Genomic DNA, 22,899 nt, shown 5'->3' on the forward strand with positions numbered 1-22,899 from the left:
AAAGTAAGTGTGCCTTTTGTTAAGATTCGAGTATACTGCACGAAGAGAACTGATATCAAACTAAATTAGAATTCAAAATTCCTTACCAGAAGATTGCTATATTTTTGTTGCTGTATTTATCATCTAGTAAATTTACTTATTAAGGATTATAAAGCTATCACTTAAAACTTCATTTATGCGAAATGTATATATAAAAATGCTATTTGTTGATAAATTTCTGAAATCAGTATAAAGATATATTGAAGAAAAATTATAACAATAAAAAAAGTAATTTTTAAACCAAAAAAATTACCGTTCCCGCATTTTCTTATGCAATTTCACTTACCATAAAAGACTTCTCCAAAGTTTCCTTTACCTAACTGTCGAACAAACTGTAATTGTTCGTATGGAATTTCATATTCATCTCGGATATCCGGAGACGGCCCGGGAAGAGTCGGACGTAATCGCGGGCAAGGTTTCTGTAGTTTACAACAAAGTCCATTCGCCTCGGCTGAGAAAATTTCATAAGAAAATCCATAAATAAATTGTAAAAATAATAATGATTAAAAATCAAATAACTATGACATTAATATATTATTATTGTCACCATTAATTCATACTGAACTATTGAAAGTTAACATTATCAAATTTTAGAAAGTGCATAGCTATTTAACAAAAGTATGAAAATTTAGCACTTATTTTCGGTAATAAACAAATCCCATTAAGTAAGCCTTAAGTTATCTGAGAAAAATATTTATATATCTTCTGATTACAAAAGAGCATTTCCAAATGATTGTGCTAAATATAGTATGGTTTTCTTCTTTAATAAAACTTAAACCTCTCCCGGTGGTTTTAAAACTGATAAATTTTCCAAACACAATTACAATGATCAATAAGAATGCAGCATAATTTGGATGATGAAATTCACTTCGTTGTTAGAGTCGTTTTGAAGTTCCGATGATGTGAAAGGGCCCATTGTTCAAGTCTTCTAATCAGTTCTTTAACAAAGCTCTTTAAAGAAAGAGGGTTTTGAGGTCTAAGAGTTAGTGAAGCTTTGTCAGATTCTCAAATTCTAGCTGAATAAGTCTACTTTAAACACAGAGCTTAAAAAATTAAGCTCAGAATTATAGCGTGTAAGAGGCACACTATATCTCAACTTACTTCTAGCATGAGATTTGGTTTACTTTTGACATTTCAAAACATTTTTAGATAAAAAGAACTATTCAATGTATACTCAATAATAAGTTGAATCTTGTCTTGTTATTAATGTTATACTTATGTAATGTTCCAACCTATAATTTACAGCTAAATGTGTGGAACCTTGAGAACTGGTAAGCGAATAATCGCTTTAGTGCAGTAGACAGAGAACAGAACTCAGGAAGGGTTAAGTACCCTTTATTTCTCAAAATAAGAATTTAACATTTGACTCCTTCTCGGAGTTTATAGCAAAGCCCCCACTTGGGCTTGAACTCAGGAATACTGACAAATAAAGCTTAACTAAATTTAACTAAAAAGATATAGCCAGAGCTATTAAAATACTACAAGAGTTGGCCCGTTAACGCTAACTATACGACGAAGCTATCAAGGGCCTAAGGTACGGCCGAGCATAAAAATAGCTTTGGAGAGAGAGTAGCCTAAAAGGCGAACGCGCGCTAGTCGGAATCTTTAGCTCTCTAAGGAAGTCAGTAGAACTTCAACTTTAAATACTTGCTTTTCCTTCATTTGCATTTAACCGCGATTCTGAAAACACATTCTGGCAGGAAATTGTAAGCTGAAATTAAGAGAGATAAGACAGTGGCTTTAACTAAAAATAACTGTTAACAACCTAGGATAAACCTTACTCTTAAATATATTAAAGTGTTAGTCTTCGCATAGCTTTTTCATTCTGTGGATTACTTGTTTTTTAATATATAATTCAATATATTTTTGATATGACTGCTTCCAGAAAGAAAAGGTAGTCCCAGTATAGTTATACCTATTGAAAATAAGCATATCTATGTTCTAAGATTAAAACGTAACAATGGAAACAAATTATTTTTTAACAGCTGCTTAGTGTGAGCATGTGGATCAACAATCCTTTTATATGCAGCAGTTGTCATTTCTATGCGTTGAAAAAAAGTGAGCTTCGGCTGCTCAAGACGCATTAAAAATTTTTTTGTGGAGTTCCTTAATTTTGAAAAATTTACAAGCCAGATGTTTTCATCAAAGTTCGCAGTAACTCTCAGTTCATAACTCTCAGTTCATTCATCTCTTTATTATGGAGACACCTAATAGGTGGGCCACCATCGCCTTTCCTATGAAAGGAAGGACAGTTATAACCATACCTTCTCCGGGATTCGAACCCAGGCCCTTCGGCATCGCAGTCAGCTTCCTGACCCCTATACCGACTGGACGGCCTGCTATATTAGTATTGCTAACTGGATTTCATTGACAGTGGCTTTCCGCTTCGCAGATTTTCTCTAGACCAGGGGTTCTCAACCGGTGGTACGCAAGAGAAAAATAGGTGGTACGCAAGAGAAAAATAGGTGGTACGCAAGAGAAAAATAGGTGGTACGCAAAGTATTTTTAACTATTAAATTCAAAAATTAAAACCCCAACATCCTGATAGAGTTTTCTTCTAACACTCGTAAATTTATGCGATATGAACATTGCTCAAGAGTGGTGGTGATAGCAGTACTTTGTAGTGGATAATAGTACTTTGTAGTGGTAACCTAAAGGTTTTCAAATTTTGTTTAGATGGTATGCGTTAGTCAAAACGTTGAGAACCGCTGCTCTAGAAGATCCACATCTTCAGCTAGTCTGAGAAGGCTCAACATCTCAACACACATGAGAGGATTTCCTTTTTGAGATCCTTCTTTCAGTAGGAGCTTTTGCAAAAATTTTTTTGCAAATTCTTCATTTCTGTAAGTGAAACTTTAGCAATCAGCCTCCTCTGGCAAGGATTCGAGTAAATTATTTGAAATACTGCAAATCACACAAAGGCTATTTTTAAAGGAAAAGTATGCATTCGTAGAGAACCTTTCAAGGAAACTGGCTTGTTTTTAGTTTATAAATGAAGGAAATATGACAACTTTTATGCACCCAGATAGTTCTCAGGAATTTAAATGATGGCCGAAGTACCTATATTCAGTAATCTTACCACTTAGCCCACGGTGGGGCGATAAATATATATTACTCAACCTTTTAAAGTCTTTTAAAGTCATGTGTTCACCACCTTTTAGTTTGGGCGCCACTGTAGAGTCACTAGTTTTGGGCTCGAAACACGGATCACTACACCACGAAGGCATGCTAAGAAGGTGGGAGAAATACCTTATAACCTAAAAAGCTACAGATCAAGCATGCTAAAAAACGTTCAAATCACATAGCCAGTTTTTTATAAGGTTGTATATGATTCTGGGTGGAAAACTAATCTTACATATTTTATTCCGATAATATTATGAGTTTAAATAAAAAATGTTGTATGAAAAGATGCATTCTTTAAAACAGTTCTCCAATAAAATTGAGAATGTAATATCACAATGAAGTTCTCTCAATTCTCCCACCTTTTTTTTATACATACACTTTAATGCACTTAAAACTTTTACCTGAAAAATAAGCATTTACCTGAGTAGTAGACGACGAGCTGTTTGAGGGTGGTAAAATAAGTGGTTGGTGAAATAAAGAAGCCTCCTTTATCTAGCGTCCTTATTTTGTAATGTCTCACGAATATTTCATTTGTTTCCGGCGAAATGTCTTTTATTGAAAGAGCATAAATACCTAGATGGGGAAAAATTAGAATATTGTAATAAACAACAACAACAAAAAAAAAAAAAAAAAAAAAAAAAAAAAAAAAATTCATGTTCAGAAACATCTAATTGAATTTAAGTATAAAACTATACATTTTTTTTTCGCTTAGAAACAGAAAAGGTTTCTGAGTATTTTATACCAGTAATATATTTTTAATGCATACAATCTCCGCGTGCACCACAGATGCATAACACGGGACTTACAAAAGTAAATTAACTAGAACATTAAATATTACATAAAGCGAACAAGAACAGAGAACAGCAGTCTGGACTTCACGAAAATATATAAGTTCACGGGTCAAATCACGCCGAACATTTTCAAATCCTTTTGCAAGCATAATCTAGGGCCATCAAAGGTAGGGCATGAAAAGTATCAAATTTTGCACATTTTGAGGTATCTTTGTTTACGTTTTTTTTTATACATGCATTATTTGATCTCAGATTGAAACGAAACAGGTAACTTGCAAATTTACCATGACCAGAAAAACTGAGATTATTTAAAAGTTTTAAAATTAACATAGAGGAAAGACTCGAAATATTGAGACATAGTGGTAATATAAAGACCGCTTTTGTGGCGAGAGACGTTTGAAGCATAATTAATAATACGAGGGTTGGAACTTTAATAGTGGCAACACAGCTGAAAAAACGCTACGCAACAAAACCAAAAATATCGCGTATACCACACGTAAACTACATACCTACCTTACCTCTCAGCAAAAAGACTCGTCCTGCCTACGTCACGCGCATGCGGAGTGACGCGAAGAACGGATCCTTGTATTAGCTCGCGGTCTAAAGTCTAAAGATGGTGTCATCCTAACACATACCGTTCCCCCACAGCAGACCGTCACTGCGCAGTATTACTGCTCATTTTTGGAGCACAATATCCGACCAGCTCTGAGAAAAAAACGGCGACACTTTCTGCAGAACGCTCCTCTCATTTTGCATGATAATGCTTGGCCGCATGCAGCGCAAGCTGTGACTGATCTGTTCAAGCGATGGGGCTGGGAAGTGCTTTACCATCCACCATACTCCCCAGATCTAAGCCCTTGTGACTAAATTCCTAAGATGAAGGAACCACTTCGTGGCACTCGCTTCCAAACTGTGCCTCAGATTCTTGCGGCAGTAGACCGGTCCATTCAAACCATCAACAAAACAGGCGCTGCTACAGGTATTTTGCGACTTCCACATCGTTGGAAACGGGTTGTACACAATGCTAGCGACTATATTGAAGGACTGTAAAACATGGTGACATGAATCACTTTTGTATTCCTTGTAAATAAATAGTTGCCACTATTAAAGTTCCAACCCTCGTATAATATGTTTCGTATTTGATATATTTGATGAATTCGAAAATAATGAGCGGATTTATTTTAATTTTATATATCACAGCATTTACATAGCATGTTTAAATAAATAATTTACATCATAATTGTAAATTTAAATGGTTTTGTTGCAATGACTAGTCTAAACTTCTAAACTTTGAAGATTAGAAACTCTTGAGCACAAAGTCTGGATTCACAAAATCCTTCTTTTCCTTTTAAAGTCTGCTTATAAAGCAAAAATATTTTTTGTGTACATTCCAGTTGTTGTACTCGATACGTACCACAATATATGGTTTTATGATTTCTTATCACAATTCTGAACTCCTTGCTTAATTTAATAAACAACACAATTATTTTTGTGGGCTTAGATTTTTCAAGGACGCTGTTAAGTTAGAATACAGCGCCACCTATTGGATAAGGAGAGAAACTCTCACTTGGTCATCTGGATTCGGCTAAGCAACATGCCAGAGCATGTATTAGGTCTGAATGTAGTTAATTACCGTCAATAAACTAGTTAGTTCTTTTGCTATACAGTCCACTCATTAGTTTAGAATCATAGTACATGGTCCGTCGAGCCGGACGCTTTTACTGAAATTGAAGTAAATTGTCAAACATAAGTTCTAATCGTGGTTATTCAGGAACTCTGCAGTAGCTCAACATCGATTTCCAAGCTCATTTCATTTCCTATCACAAAGATTTCATTTGTTGAAAGAAAAATGGCATTGGCTCCTACATAAGCCTCATAAATCCCACTGAATGAAAGATATAGAAAGTTCGTTCATTAAGACTTCTACTATCAGTTCTGCTCTTTTATATTTGTGTTCAAGCCGGCGAAATGACGTCGGAGATAATACGTTTTCAGTAACTTGATCACACTTTGATCTATTGTTGAAGCAGATAATGCAGTTTCGGAGGCAAAAGAATAACATTTATTCTTGTGTCAAAATCCAAATTTTCAAGGACTTAGACAAAAGCTCTATCGATGAAAACCTCTTGAAAGGTAAGTTTTGAGATCTACAATAATACTCAGCTTTTAGAAAAAGGGCTCCCTCTTCGGTTTACAAATACAGACACATTTACAAAATTAGGTAAAACAGCAGCCTTATTTTGGCGTAAATTGCGAACAAAACTCTAGTGATAGTGATATCGAGGATTGTGTATTCTATCCCCCTGAACTACTTCCGATGTTCTTACGTGACAGATTAACATCAGCTATTGGTAGCTGAAGATCTTGCATATCGGACGAGACATCATATATCGCAGAAGAGGGGTTTTAAGAACTTTTACCGATTTATCATTGACCATCCTAACATTTAGAGAGACATTATTATTAAGAGAACAAAAACAAGAGTTAAGCTACATCAGTCTTCAAACTTTGTCTATCTTAAATAAACATTTAAAGTAGATGAATACGTTATGAGTACTTTATATTAAGAAAAATACATTATTTTCGTTAAAATATTTTAACATAAAATTAATGTAATTTACCCATTAATAGCATTAACTCGTGCTCTAGGTGTTCCCTACCATTGCATTATATGTAGTGACTGGGGTGTGCTTCTGATATGTCGTGCATTTAATACAGTTAAGGCGTTTAAGTACACTGTCCTCTATTTAGCGCAGCTTTATAAAAGAATCGCGTAAGTTAGAATAACTATGAAATCTTTATTTAACAAGTTAGAGAGTTTCCTTAATTCAATTAGAACACAAATCAAAATTAACAGTCTTCACAAACATTTAAATTGAAGTGTTGAAAAAAGAACTCATTTATAAATTTTAAATATCTTTAGGTTTACGTATTAGGCAATATTACCTGGAGTATATTCCAAAAAAGGAGGTAACATGGTTGAAAAGGAATGAAGCTCAAATACAAGGCAAGTGCAAAAACATTTTAAGACCTGAGCTTAAAACTTTGCTTTTTTTAAGATTTCAAAGTTTTAAGACTTCAAAAATGTAGGTAGAATCCTTTCTCCAATATATCGTTTGGCGCTCGTTTGTTTTTGACGCTGCTGAGTTTCATTATGCGAAAGTGACATTAATTTATTCTAACAGCTGCTTCATACGAACTCTTGAGGTCTAGCTCTATTGATGTTATCTGCAGTCGCATTTAATATTTTGCGATGAAATTGTTTCTGTTTTTAATTAATTTTTTTTTGGTTGCTATATAAGTTGAGAAAGGTTTTTTGCTTAAATACTCTATTCTGAAACATGTTAAAATTTTTATAGATGCGTGAAAACTTCTGGGTATTTTGCATGAATCTACAACCAAAACTATATTAGCTGCTCTTGTTTAAATTTAGATTTTTAACTTCGAATCTGTTAATACGTCGATAAGTTATTCCCTTTTATTGGCAAGCCTTCTGATTTATCGTAGTACTCGAGCGGATATGTTGGTTAATAAAGATTAATCAAAGAGTGTATATGTTTTACAATTTTTTTTTCGAAATTGTTATTTTTACTCGTGAAACACAGTTTGAAGACCACTGGGGTACATTGTCAGTATGAAATATGCGAAACATAGATAAAAATCACAGGAAAAAAAATTCGAAAAAACGTGAAGGCAGGGTAAAGGCAGCAGAAGATAATTCACAAATTAAATTAAAGTAATTATTTGAATTGAAACGATGTTAATTTCTTAAACATAATAAACCAAGGAACTAAGCGAAGCTAAGTTCTTAAAGATAATTTTTTGGGTTGAAACGAAGGTTACCGGCAGCAAATATGAATGCTTGTTTTTCTAAATTATACGCCATATACTAGCTTGCATGTTTTCCACTGTTGTTAGCATATACTATTGTTACCACAGGGAAGAAATTTTAAGTTTAGTAAAAAGCAGAAAAATCTGGGGGATCAGAATCCGTTAGCCATTCTTATTGTCCACTAAGTACTCTAAGCTATCTGCTAAAAATAAATTAAAAAATATCATTTATATTTTACGTAATATACATTCTTCTAAAGTAGATTTTGCCAACTTTAGAAGATTACATCTAAAGTTGGGTTTCTAGAATTTATGATCTATTTTAGCTTATGATATAGAACGCTTAGAAACTTATGAAGGAAAAGATTTGAAACTTAGCCTGGTATATGACTATTCCTGATCATAAAAGTTCCCCTAGGATTTTCTGGCTGCAAAAGCAATCGTTCTGCATCCGTCCGATTTGTTTCTTCAAAAAACCAACTGAAAAGATATTACAAAATTAAGAAATGTGAACAATAGTTTTAATGTTAATTAAGTAGTACATCGATATTAATATGATAGTTTGTACCTTAAACTGATGTGGATGGCAATATGGCGAAGTGCGAGAGGTAAGAACTATAATTCAGATTTAAGGGAGAGAAAAGAGTCAGCAGTATGGTGTTTTCTAGATAAGTATAGTCCCCTGTATCTCATTACCACAAACGTAAACCAACTTTCATATGTTAGTTCAAACAATAAATTTTAATGTTAGAAAACAGTCTATGCAGTACTGTAAGACTACAACATTTTTTGTGAATAAACTATTTACTAATTCTTCTCTTAATTCAATTGGATTGTTTGTAATACAAAATTCTTCTTAATAAACTAGTTGATTTATTTTTAAATACATTTGCTGCTTTTTATTTTATCATTATGATGTGTTAAAACTCAAGTACAGAATCGCTACTTGACTGAGAAAAGGGCTTAAGAGGAGGTGATTAATGGAAATCATACATTCGGGGGTATAGCACAGAGTGTGAAAGAAGTGTCAAGAATGCAATACTTTTAAATTATCATAAATAGCGTTAATAAGTTTTGCTACTTTAAATATGATGTTTTGAACGGTGTTTCTTGGTGTATTTCAAAGATGAAAAGTTGAAATTATGATTACTAATTTTGAGAAGTTGAAAGTTAACAATTATAACTCCTATTTAAAAAAAAACAAAAAAAACCTAACTTTTCATATTTAAATTAACGTTTCTCTTCATTCTTTACCTAAGGCAATGGCCTCACGTGCTTCATCGTTGTTTTTCTTTAAAATTATACTTCACTTCAAAAAAGTGGCGTCCGTGGCAAATCGCCTCTACCATCCCCTTTCAGCTACGTTACTGTGAAATCGATGAAAACGGACACATATGACTACCTTAACTGCTCATTTTGATCATGGAAGTTCAGCTAGGACAAACTTGATGGGCCACTGCATCTTGAAAAAAAGCAAAGTCCTTAGCATTTTCAAATGCAGTCACAAATTCTACCTCGAATTAAATTATTGATGGCATTACGATTGTTGAGTGAGAAAACAGCAGCCTCTCCTTCCCCTCTGATATTCAGCCCAGTGTAGGTTTGGTGGGCTTAACAGAAAGATAAAAAAGTAACTGAAAAGCAGATGAAATTCAGATTGGTTGCTTTTACAGAACATAAATAAAGCACATGCTGCAGACATAAAGTGACAAAAAATCTCCTTAAAATCCTAATTTTGTACAAATGCTAATGGGTATCATTTGGATGTTGTACTGTGTTTGGTGACGATGGAAGAATTAGACATCACAGTCAGATGAAGCTTGTTTCTTTCTGTAGGCGGTGAATTAAAACATAACAGATGTTGCGTTGCCAGCGCGGGTCATGGCTCAGTCTTGCCAAACTTATTCTGTTAAAAATAATAATGGTATGATTAAAAATAATAATGGAGCAGTGATATATTAACTCACTTAATCTTAAATGTCCTTAAATTTTTATTCGTTACACACTACTAGAATGTACTCTTGATCACCTAACATCCTTTCTTAACCTTCGCGCTTTATGAAGAGAAAATTTTTTTCAGCAGGACATTACACCATTGGATCAGTGCTGCCAATCACGGCTTAAGAAACAATGCAAATTCCAGATCATCCAAGGGCCTTTAAGTTTACTAGGGTTTAAGCATTTCCGAACCTTTCTAAAATATTGTACAGTGAAATATCATATACATGCATATTGGGGAATTATTTAGGCCATAGTGGTCTGCAGGGTTAGAACAGGTATGGCTTGCAGTTCCTTCGGCAGTCTGCAAGAATCTTTTAGAGCCGATGCCTTGGTACTTCAAAGTTTTCTTTCGTACTAGGGAAGGACACCCTGCTGGATAGGTGTTTTTAAAATTTAAATACTCAGGGTGTATTTCTAATGCGTAGTACCTAATATAGATTTTTACACCAAGTTCCAAATGGGGTTCAAGGAATTCTGGTATAATTTTATTAAATTTGTATTTAATTTTCCAACACTCAGTAGTAATTACCAGATGCACAATTTAAAATTAGTATTTTAACAGTTTACTTGTATTTAGTAACAATTTATTAGTATTCAGTAGTATTTTAAAAAGGAATAAGAAAACTATAGTTATATAATAAGAAACTATTGTTATTGTCAAGTACTTTCAATAAAGAAAATAAAAGGGGGACCAATGCTTAATGTTTATTTAAAACTACTGTGAAGATCTCTGTTTACTAGGACTAAAACATGGAATCTGTTGTATTAATTACCTTTGAAGAAAATTTCACAATTATATATATATATATATATATATATATATGTTAAAATTTTGAGTGGGAGACTGAATAAATTAGAAGATGTAATTTATTCAGATCAGAAAATTTCAACTTATATCTAAAGACAGCCGTTAAACGATGAGATGCTTATCTGCGTCATAATTACTATGGAAGATCCCCCAATGCGTAGATTTACCAAAAGAAATAAGGAAGACAGCTTTGATTAAAAGAACACTTTAATTTATCCATGAACATTCGTACAGTCTACGCCCTTCTTGCACTCTTGATAAACACAACAGTTCTTGTGTATAGTAATTTACATCTCAAAATCAAAAAAGCGAAAGCTGTGAAGCATGTTGTTAGCCTCAAGCAAAGCGGAGAAAAGAGGAGTGCGCAGTTGGTAACTTATTTAATCTGATTGACTGAGATTTCATCGCACTGCAGACAGGATTACAAAACCAGATTTTGAAAAACTTACTTTAGAAAAAGTTATCACTATTTTTAGAGGAGAGAGGGGAAGTACTCAAACTAAAAAGAGAAATTTAAAGGTCAATTAATTTGTTAATTTTGTTAGTAATGGTCTTTCATAGCTTATGGCTTATCATTTGATTCATGAACTATTTCATAACTGAATATATAAAAACTCATAAATGTAATCTCTACATATAAAAGAAAAAGTCTGCGTGTCTTTCGTTCGTGCTGCGCGTAAGCTAATAGACCCAGGGCTACGAAATTTGGTATATAGGTGCATCTCGACAAAAGCCAGTGTACCTCGAAGCGACTTCTTCAAAATTCGAATCAAATTTTGTTTATATTATCTTTTCGATTTTATCGCATCATTTTGAATAGTTTCATTCTTTTAGAAATGTGGTTTTGGCAACAGTTTTTCATTCAATTGTATACTGGACTGCTGACTGTTGAAAACCAGCATTGTTACTACTTGAAAAAATTAGGGCGATAATTCTGTGCATTTTTTAAATTTAATGTTTCTCTTGGATACTGGACGTTTGTTGAGAGAAGGCAACGGAAAGTTGGTTAATTTATTTATTAGGATAATTAATATTTTTATTAAGGGATATTGCTGATTTTATTGTAATTTTTTTATATGTAATAAATTTTTTTTTCGGATGAAGTCGTTCTGCAGAGTAAAATTCTGCGCGGTTTTTAAATTTAACGTTTGGTGTTTGTTCCCTTCAGGCACTTTTCCGGTACATTTAAAAGCCAGACGAAGGCTGGCAGCGAAGCTGCTAGTAGTAATATATTTCAGTGCATAACACTCCTATAGTGTTAAAAGGAATATATTACTTGAAATGCTTCTGCAGTTAAAACACTTAAAAACAGTGTATTTAGTGTAAGATGAACGGCTGTGCATTCAGAAACGTTCTAATTCGGTAATTACATAATTTTTCTTATAAGATCTGTAACATTCGAGAATGGAAACCTATAGGGTAGAAATTATCACCTGGGTGTTTCTTTCTTGAAACTGCACCAATAGCTCATTTAGATGCATTTATAAATACATACATATTTTGGATTAAATCAGTTTAATATGGGTCTGAAAATTAAAGCATCTTTTTAGATTTTTAAAGGCAGTTTGGCACACAGTTTTCCATTTATATATGGAACACTCTTTTAAGCAAATTTATTACAGAGGCTCTAATTCTTGCATAATTTGGAATAAATTTATGATGCGCATTAATACTTCCAAGAAATCTTTTTAAGTCTTTAACATTTTTAGGGGATTGTAATTTTTTAATAACTTTAATATTTAAATTATTGGGTTGATATTTTCTTGCCTAAACTTCATATCCAGAAAATTTAATCTTTCTTTAGAAAACTGTCATTTATACCGTTTTAATTTTATATTTTCTTTTTTACTTATGTCAAATAATATTTTAAGATATTCTAAACATTCTTCAAAAATTTTGGGAAATACTATAATATCATAAAAGTAATTTAAAGAAAACTTAATTTGATATTTGTTTAAAATTAATCTGAGGGTTCTTTGAAAAACAGCTGGAGAATTTTTACAACCAAACGGTAATCTGTTATCCATAAAGACGAAAATTGGTTGTAAATGCTAATTTCTCAGTATCCTTTTCATTTAACATTTGACTTTATATGCCAATAACCCGATGCTAGGCTTAATAAAAAAAAAATAATAAAAAAACTTTGCACTTGTTAATTAATCTAGAACAGCAGCTATTCTAGGCATGAATTCGTAATCTGTTTTAGTAAAACAGTTTTCTGTAATCAATGCATAATCTCGTTTTTGAATCATCTCTTTTATAAATTACAGGGTAGCATAAGGCTTAAATGATGGTTTTATGAAGCCTGCATGTAATATCGGCCGTTTGCTTTTTAATGTTGTTATAACCTTTAGGGGATGCGCTTATGGTCTATAAGCTACAGGAAGTTCTGAAGTCAGTATTACTCGTGGAGGTTCGTTATTAATACGCCCTATACCATATTTACGTTTTGCAAATATATGACTGCAGTTATTTAGTAATTCTTTGAGATGGTGATTTACACAACTTTCTCACTCATTATTTTCAACATTACTGAAGCATTCTTTTTCATTTTCCGTTCTTAAAACATACATCTTTGTTCATATTTCTCTTAAATTGATACACCTCATAATCAGTAAAATTCAATTGCATTTTAAACAAGGAAGTACAAGATGAAGATAATAATAAATAGTTTAAATGAGAATTTACCACATAATGTACTAAATTTCTACTTAAGCATCCAATTTTATATGACAACTTAACCAATTTAAAGACAGAGGACCTTCAGATAAAGACGATATTTTTCTTCAAGTTCAGTTTCAAAATTATCAATACAATTTAAAATGTTTTTAGAAATGACATTAACTTGGCTACCTATATCGATAATAGCAGGAAAATTACAGTGGATGGACAAAAATATGGAAACACCTTGTGAAATGCATGTTTGAAAAGAAAGATTGATTTTAATGAAATATGCAGGTGGCGCTGGCGTTTTTGACTACTGACGCCACCTATACAACTTCGCAAATGTGCTAAACAGTTCAGTTGTTGTCGGAGTACTGTTAAGTGAAGTTGTCATTGCATTATGTAAGAGTTAACAGACTTCGAACGTGGGCAAATTGTTGGAGCACGTACGGTAGGTGCTTCCGTAAGCAAGGTAGCCGAGGTGTTTAGTGTTTCAAGAGGTACTGTATCGAAGATTTATTCCGCATATTTGAAAAGCGGAAAACATCATCTGCTAAATCACAGCGCGGACGAAAGTGTGTCCCGAGTGATCGTGACAGACGATCATTAAGGGCAATTGTGACGAAAAATAAGACCACAGCTGCAAAGTTACTGCTGAAATGAATGTTGTGTTACCGAACCCTGCGAGTACCAAAACAATTAAAAGGGAGCTTCATAAACAGGGAATTGCTGGCCGTGCTGCAATTGAGAAGCCACTCATCAGTGATGCTAATGCCCGTAACAGGAAAAGGTGGTGTCTAAGTCATAAAGCCTGGACTATAGACAGTGGAAGAGAGTAATATGGTCTGACGAGTCTTCTTTCACATTGTTTCCCACTTCTGGCTGAGTTTACGTCTGGAGAACGGCATCTCAAGCCTATAATACAGACTGCTTGATGCCAAGAGTGAAACATGGCGGGGGTTCTGTTACGGTTTGGGAAGCCATATCGTGGTTCTCTGCTAGCCCCATGATAACTGTGTGAGGGCACATGACTGCCAAGACATATGTGAACATTTTGGCCGATCAAGTTCATCCCATGGTACAAACTTTGTTCCCCGATGGTGATGGTGTCTTCCAAGACGACAAAACCCCTGTTCACACAGCTCACATTGTCCAGGACTGATTTCCTGAGCACGAGGATGAGTTGCCTGGCCACCACAGTCACCAGACTTGAATATTATCGAACCTTTGTGGTCTACATTGGAACGGAAAGTGCGTTCTCGTTATCCTCCGCCAACATCGTTATCTGAACTTGCCAGCGTTTTGCAGGAAGAATGGTATAGTATTCCCTTGGCAAACATACAGGAACTGTATTTATCCATTCCGAGAAGACTGCAAGCTGTTTTGGATGCCAACGGGTTTCCTACACGATATTAAGCAAAGAAACATGTTTTTTTTAAAGGTGTTTCCATATTTTTGTCCAACCCCTGTATTATTTCCTACCTTAAAATTTAACTTAAAATATTATAATTTTTTAGGGTGAGGTTTGATTTTGATAGGATTGGGGGTTGATAAAAATTTAAGGTGGGATATTGGGAATATTGAGAATTTGGATATCTCAATGGTGGTGCCCGAACATTTCTCCAGACCAGATGTTGAGGTGCATAAGACATAGGGCAAAGTGGTTTTGGAATAGGATATAATTACAAGGGTAACATGCTCAGAAGTAGAAAAGTAAAACTAAAATTTCATTTTTAATAGATTCCAACAATTTATTTCAAGACATTGCGGATATAGAATGACAAGGCTTCCTTTTAAAAAATCTGGAAATAAAGCTAATTTTTCTTTTTCAGAAAGATTATTTGTACTACATCCTTTTTAAAAAAATATCAAATATTTATCTACTCGATAATTTTTTGTAGCATCAAATCTTGGGCAGGTAAATTTCTCTTTATCTACAGAAACAATTTCGGATATTTTTCTAGGACATTTGGATCTAGTCTCCATTAATAATTTTGTCATAAATCAATGCATTCAGGCACACGAGAAAATTTTAATATATTATAACAAAATCATGAAATACTGAAATTACTTACTTATAACTAAAATTATTTAAAACAAATATTAAAATTCTAATTTTGAAGACTACATGTTCCAAGGACGCAGCAGAAAGCAGACACAAATTTAATTCACTTGATGATATTTTTGACGCATTCGAGGATGCATTCTTTCAGGCCGACGTACATGAACGCAGTGGTAAAAACATGTTAGAAATTCGAAGCAAATAAATCGCCAGCGTAGAGCTTCCCGCAACACTATTTTGATTCGTGACGTATGATAATAGAAGAAACTTGCAGACGATGAATATTTGCAGATAACAGAATACATAATTTTGTTTCCTTGAAAAGTAGTTTCTTAGAACAAATATGCTTTTCTTCACATCACTATGAGTGCGATAAGCACCCCATAATTCTATATTCACTGATCACATTTTAAATAATAGAAGATACAACTAAGCGAAGACATGTGAGTTACCCAGGCAGGAGACATGAGTTACCCTTTCGTTTGAATCCTGATCAGTGAATAGACAACAGGTTTCGCAGTGAAGATCATTGCAGAAGAAATAATGACGTAAGTGACGCAGTAAAGATTCTTTGAAGGAGGACATAGGCAAATAAAATCAGGAAATAAATATTTCCAATTAAGTTAGCAATTCGTTAGTAATTTTTATCATATTTTATACCTTATGTACATTATATTATTTACCTCAAGTTTTAGGTGTACTCATATTTTAAAGGAAAATACTCAGATATGTTCGGAAATCTTTCTAGAATCCATTTTCAAGTATACATTAAAGCATTAAAGACTACTTACTCTTCTTGTCCTACTGTAACGTTTAAAGCTAAATAACTTTTGGGCGCAAACCCTTTGTTGTGTCGCTTTGTGTGCCGAACCAAGTACCAGTCTGGATCACTGAAATAAGTAAAAAAAGAAAAGATTAGTTGCATATCTTTTCTAATGAGGTAGGGATTACTATGGTAAAAGAATATAGATTTTTTTTCATAAATTTAAAAGTTTTTGAAATAAAGTGACAGCGACAGTGAAGCTTCAACTACTTTCAAAGGCTTAATAGAATATTTTATGATTGTTCAATGTTAAAAAAATTAAGTATTTCTCCGTATCTCAATGCATCCAGCAATTTCGGAAGTCTTTATTTTGAAAGACAGTGCTTGAATAGCATATGAATTACCCAATGGAAAATTAAATTGGAAAATTAAGACATTTTGTAACATCAAGTTTATTGCAAGAACTGGTAGCGTAATTAAGAGATAGATTTTTCTAAGACTTCTGACGTATCAGCTCTTTCAATATTTTTCGGTAAAGATTTACAAAGAAATTTATTTCGTGGAGGCAAAGAGCTCTTCATGACGAAAAGAAATCCTGCTTCAGAATGAATAATTTGTTCGCAGTAGAAAAATAGTAATAGTTCTTCAATTGACACCGTTGTAACCTGATTTCATTGGCAAACTCAGACTGCAAGAATGGAGTAGTGTTTTCAGAGGAAATTGAGAACTTAGCAAAAATCATCCGGTGCTAGCAAAATAAACTCCGAGAAAAGCCGAATCGAAGCCGAGTATTAGATTCTGGCCAAAATTTGTGATTGATCCCAAAATTCTTTACTAATAAAGAAATCTCTGTACAAGGGAAGAAGGATTCTGCCAACAGACTACAACTCTCACTTCAATTGTTTTTCTGTCTGAATTTCGAATCTAGAATTTATGGGCAAACTGATGGGGGAATAGGTCCATTAACTCTTTCGCATCGGTAGAGGCCAAAATGTGTTCCTCTCAAACATCTGAAAAACCCGAGTATACGAATTTGTATTGGAATGTATTTCCTTTCAAATGCCATTCTACAGCATTAGCAATAACCTATTTAAGCGAAGCAATTACTGTCTGTCTTCGAAATCGTTGTGCGGTTTCACTTACTGTGTGCAATTTCCCCTTAGGAAAGGATTGCAACTAGAAAGCATCAATAGCTAAACAAAGGAGAGAGAAGGTGCATTCAAATGAGAGAGCTACTTTTAGTCGCCTCAAAAGAAGTTCAAGTCATTTAACAACTCCCGAAACCAATGAGCCCTGCACTAACGTGATGGGGTGTTGCAACTCAACTCTTCCTGAGATTCGATGGCTGAGTGACGTCATCTCGAACTGGGAACTCTCGCCTAGAGATCGCGAGAACTCGGAACTGGGAAGTCGCACGCTGCGTCGTGCGAACATTTAAACCTTTCATTATGTAAATATTCTGTAACCGTTTGCGTCTTCATTAAATATGTTTGTGTAAAAAAAATATATATCATTTATGGATTATCTCCTTCAAGATTTTGCAGGGAGATGCACGAAGGAGATCAACCCGGTGACCCTGGCAGAACCCATTGGAACAAGGTAAGCAGTTTTGTTTTACCTTGATTAATTAGTTAGAAGTAACGAGAACGATAAGGATATAAATAATAATATTGTGGCGCCATAACGTGGGGCCATTGGGTTGAATTTCAACTGAAATTTAATAGATTTTCCTTAAAGCAAAAACATGGATTTAGAAAAATTAAAAAAGAAACGATCTGCTATAAGAGCAGTAGTTACGAGGCTGATACATAAGATAAAAACAGAAATTGTTAATGAGGGGGATGAAAATGTAATTGAAGAAACGGTTGCTCAGTTAATTAGTAAAGAAGAAGAACTAATCTTAGCGGATAATGGTATTGAAGCTTTAATTGATGTAGCAAATTTAGAAGATGAAATAATAAGAAGAGTATAAAAGTAAAATTATTATTTGGAAATTACGCGCGAAAAGATATTTAAATACTATTGCACATAGCGCTAATTCTAGTTCATGTGGAAATGTCACTGAATCGCAGAACAAAATTAAACTCCCCAAATTGGCACTGGAAACATTTTCGGGAAAGGATGTGTGCAGTTGGCCCGGGTTTTGGGCAGGATTTGAGACAGCTGTACACGAAAACGAAAGTCTACATGCAGTAGATAAATTTAACTATTTTAAGTCAATTCTTACTTCCGATGCAGAAACTTCAATACAAGGGTTGACGTTAACAGCGGAGAATTACGAAAAGGCTGTGAAAATATTAAAAGATCGCTTCGGACGCAAAGAACTAATAATAGATACCCACATGAACAATTTATTAACTCTGACTCCGGTTAAAAGGTCGTGCGATGTGACAGCACTTCGAAAATTATATGATGTTGTGAAGTACAAATTAGAGGATTAGAATCGTGTAATATTTTACCGGATTCGTACAGTACCTTATTGTATCCGATATTAATAAAGGTAATTCCGAATGATTTAGCACTAGAATTTAATAGGAAATATGCAGTTGATAATCAGACAAAAATTACGAATTTGTTCAATTTTTTAAGAAAAGAAATAGAAAATCGAGAACGTACAGGATTTTTAATTAAGCCAACAGATTCTGAAGTCACTGAAAAGAAATCCCATTTTGAAAATAAGCGGCAGTTTCGAGAACGTTTTCGAGACAGCGAAAGAAATCGAAATTATAATAAGGGTAGAATTCCTTCAGCGGCGGCGTTAAACACATCTCTATCTAATAGCTGTTTATTTTGTTTTGAAAATCATACGTCAGAATCATGTCAAAAGACTGTACCAGAAAAAAAAAAAGGAAGCGTTAAAGCGAAGGGGAATTTGCTTCGTGTGTCTCAAAAGGTACCATTAGCGAGGATGTGCAAATCGAAACTAACTTGGGGTATTTGCGATCGACGACATCATACATTGATACATTCTGACGAAATGAATTCGTCAGACCAGAGTCCCGTTCAAGGCGCAGTAGTCTCTTCTGTTTCCGATTGCGCAACAGCAAATAACTCATTTCTTCTGACAGCACGAACTGAAATTATAAACACAGGCAATTGGCTCCAGCAAAGCGTTCGCTTGTTGTTTGATTTAGGATCGCAGCGAACATTTATTAGAGAGGACATCTGTAAGAAATTAAAACTTCCCGTTATTGGAGAAGAAAAAATAAAAATATTCTCTTTCGGTTGCACGACGTCTGAAGCGCAGAATGTTAAAAAAACCAGGCTCATTTTGTGTAATTCGAAGAATCGATATGAAATCAAAATAGAAGCTTTAATTATTCCTGTCATTAACGGATCACATATTCATTCCCTTAGAAATGAAATAGTTAATCTTATTAAAAAACAGGGCATACAACTTTCCGATGAATGGGGACAAAGGAATAAACCGCCGAAAATTTCTTTGCTGATAGGAGCAGATTTTTATTGGAAAATAGTTACGGGTAAGGTTCACAGACTGTCTAATCCCTTAGTAGCGGTTGAAACAAAATTGGGTTGGACCATCAGTGGAACAGAAAGGGCTTACGGAATTTCACAAACTAATATGAATACTATGAAGGTTGTGGTTCATAATAATAAAGATACCCAGAACGAATCACTGTCTAGTTTGCTGAAGAATCTCTGGGAGCTCGATTCTATGGGGATAAATTATGATTCGGATAAGGAACTCGAATTAGAAGATAATTTAGTTTTCGATAATTTTAAAAGATCTGTGAAATTTGAAAACAATCGTTATATTGTTCGTCTTCCCTGGAATGATAATTCAAATGAGCTTGGAGATAATCTGGAGATTGCTAAAATTAGATTTAAGAGTTTAAGTCGTAGATTTCAGAATAATCAACAGTTCTATGACAGATATCGCGAAGTAATTGATAAATACTTAAAAGAAGGAATCGCCGAAGAGACTAACACTGAAATTGGACCAAAAACGTATTTTATGCCACATCAAGCCGTTATAAGAGAAAACAAGGAAACTACAAATCTGGGTGTAGTTTTTGACGCTTCGTCACATGCGGAGAATTGTTTGTCATTAAATGACTGTTTACATTCAGGTCCCAAGATGTGTCCAGACATACTGGAATTGCTCCTTAAGTTCCGTCAAAATCGAATTGCGTTTACAGCTGACATCGAACAAGCATTCTTGCAGATTTCTCTTGCTGATGAAGACAGAAACGCAGTCAAGTTTCTATGGAACGATGGTGAATTAAATGGAACCAAAATAAAGGCTCTTCGTATGACAAGGGTAATTTTTGGAGTAACATCTAGTCCGTTTCTTCTCAGAGCAACTCTTAATGTACACGCTGACAAATACAAGTCACAGTATCCGAACGTATTTTCCATGCTAACTGAAAATATGTATGTTGACGATTTAATCGCTGGAACAGATGAAGAATCAGAAGCATTCAAGGAATCGGAACATATTATATGCATACTGAAAGAAGGTGGATTTAACATGTGGAAGTGGAAAACGAATGAAACGAATTTACAAAGGGTATGGAATGAAGAAGAGTTTTCACAAGATTCGACTTGTTCTAAAGTATTGGGATACATATGGAATAGGTCAAATGATACATTTTTGATAGAAATTGAAAATTTGGTAAAAGATGCCAAAAGGATAGATAACATACCAACTAAAAGGGAAATCTTGAGATTTGTAGGACGTTTCTTTGATCCACTGGGGTTTTTAAATCCATACACCATTCGAGCTAGGATTTTATTGCAAGATTTATGGGAACAAAAGATAGCATGGGACAGTGAAATACCAGAAAATCTCAGAAAGAATTGGCAAAGCTGGTGTGATGAATTAGCTCATATTTCTAGTTTGGAAATACCAAGACATCAGTTTGCAGGTGCTGGGAAAAGGGATATAAAGGGTGGTCTACAGTTACACTGTTTCACAGATGCGAGTCAGAAGGCCTATGGGGCTGTTCTGTATTTTCGTTATTCGAAAAATGGAATCATTCGTACTAGCTTCATTACATCAAAATCACGAGTAGCGCCTTTGAAAAAATTATCACTTCCCAGATTGGAATTGATGGGTGCTTTGATAGGCTCCCGCTTGTCAAAATACATCCAAAAGAAACTTCGGGACATTGATTTAATTGTATATATATGGACCGATTCTAGTATAACGTTACATTGGATTAGAAGTGATGTGAAAAGGTGGAAGCCATTCGTTCAGAGCAGAGTGAAGGAAATACAGAAGAATTCAGATGTCTTGAACTGGAGATATACTCCTGGTGAACATAATCCAGCTGATTTACTAACTAGAGGTGAAAATGTCAAACATCTGAAGCAGAATAGCATATGGTGGGAAGGCCCACGTGGTTGAAAGAAGAAATGGAACACTGGCCAAAACCGAATTTCTGTTCCACAAAGAACATTGAAGATTCCAACAAGGAACTAAGAAAAACATCAAAGGAAGTTTTCGTAAATTCGTGTGTTACCGAACCTTCCGAAGATTTATTTAAAACCCAAAATTACCGAATTTACCGAATTACTGCGTGGTGCTTAAGATTCATCAACAATGTTAAAAATACCTCGAAATTATCAGGATGTTTGCAGGTTACCGAATTGGAAATTGCAGAAACTTATTGGATCAAACGTATTCAGGAGCGAAATTTCATAAATGAAATACGGGCATTGAAGAACAACGAGGAATTAGGTTCAAAATCAAAACTGAAGTCCCTCAGTCCATTTGTAGACGAAAGTGGTGTAATTCGTGTTGGTGGACGATTAGAAAATTCAAATTTGGATTACAAACAAGCACATCCAATCGTGTTGCCCGACAAAGATAATTTGACTGATGTAATTATTCTTCACAGTCATCAGGTGGTAGGGCACGGAGAAATAGCAGATACTTTAAATCAGATAAGAGATAAATTTTTTTTTTGCTGAAGGCTCGTCGAAAAATTAAAAGTGTTCTGTACAATTGCAATGTCTGCAAGATATTTCGAAGTAAACCTGTCATGCAAGATATGGCACCTCTCCCACCAGGCCGATGCCGAGCAGCCTTTCCGTTTGAAAACTCCGGGATAGATTACGCGGGTCCACTGTACGTGAAAAGTGGAAAAGAATTATCTAAGACATACGTTTTACTGTTTACCTGTGCTGTAACCAGAGCCGTGCATTTAGAACTTACTGCTGACCTTTCCACAGAAAAATTTTTGCTTGCATTTAGACGGTTCATAGCGAGAAGAGGTTTGTGCCGAATAGTGTATACCGATAACGCCAAAACCTTTAAAAGAGCGAAAAAAGAATTAGAGCTATTGAACGAGGTGATGAAAAGCAATAAAGTTCAAGACGAGTCTCTAAGCAAGGAATCAAATGGAAATTTATAGTTGAGAGGGCGGCATGGTGGGGAGGCTTTTGGGAGCGTATGGTTCAGTCTCTGAAAGCTGTTCTGAAAAGAATCCTAGGCAAATCATCATTAATGTTCAGGGAATTAGAGACAGTCATAACAGAAGTGGAAGCTATATTTGAACTCCAGACCTTTAACATTTACATACTCGGATGTAGGAGAGCCAGAATCTTTGATCCCTGGCCACTTCTTAATAGGAAGACGATTACTATCATTGTCACAAGAAAGCTCTAAATTAACTTCAACAAAGGAGAGTCTTACACGTCGATTTAGACATCAACAGATACTGGTAGAAAGAATCTGGCGAAAATGGAGGCAGGAATATTTGATGAATTTAAAGTCTGCTCATCATTCTAAACTGGCGAAAACAGAAACTTGTTTGAAGAAAGGAACTATTGTATTAGTGCATGAAGATAA

At 34.4% G+C, this 22,899-nt stretch overlaps 1 protein-coding gene across 1 annotated transcript in view; it reads right to left on the reverse strand.

The window, feature by feature from the left end:
* The window catches only part of LOC118196522 (tyrosine-protein kinase Src64B-like), an 82,857-nt gene that overhangs the window by 22,266 nt on the left and 37,692 nt on the right, over positions 1 to 22,899 (reverse strand). Inside the window, exons 4-7 of the mRNA XM_035367982.2 lie at positions 16,111 to 16,209; positions 8,164 to 8,264; positions 3,583 to 3,735; positions 326 to 490 (exon numbers count right to left, since the gene is read on the reverse strand). Coding sequence (XP_035223873.1) covers positions 326 to 490; positions 3,583 to 3,735; positions 8,164 to 8,264; positions 16,111 to 16,209 — 518 coding nt within the window. The remainder of the gene's footprint in view (positions 1 to 325; positions 491 to 3,582; positions 3,736 to 8,163; positions 8,265 to 16,110; positions 16,210 to 22,899) is intronic.

Source organism: Stegodyphus dumicola, chromosome 9, assembly GCF_044657685.1.
Source record: "Stegodyphus dumicola isolate Sdum_Otavi_A_Nest chromosome 9, ASM4465768v1".
NCBI lineage: Eukaryota > Metazoa > Arthropoda > Arachnida > Araneae > Eresidae > Stegodyphus > Stegodyphus dumicola.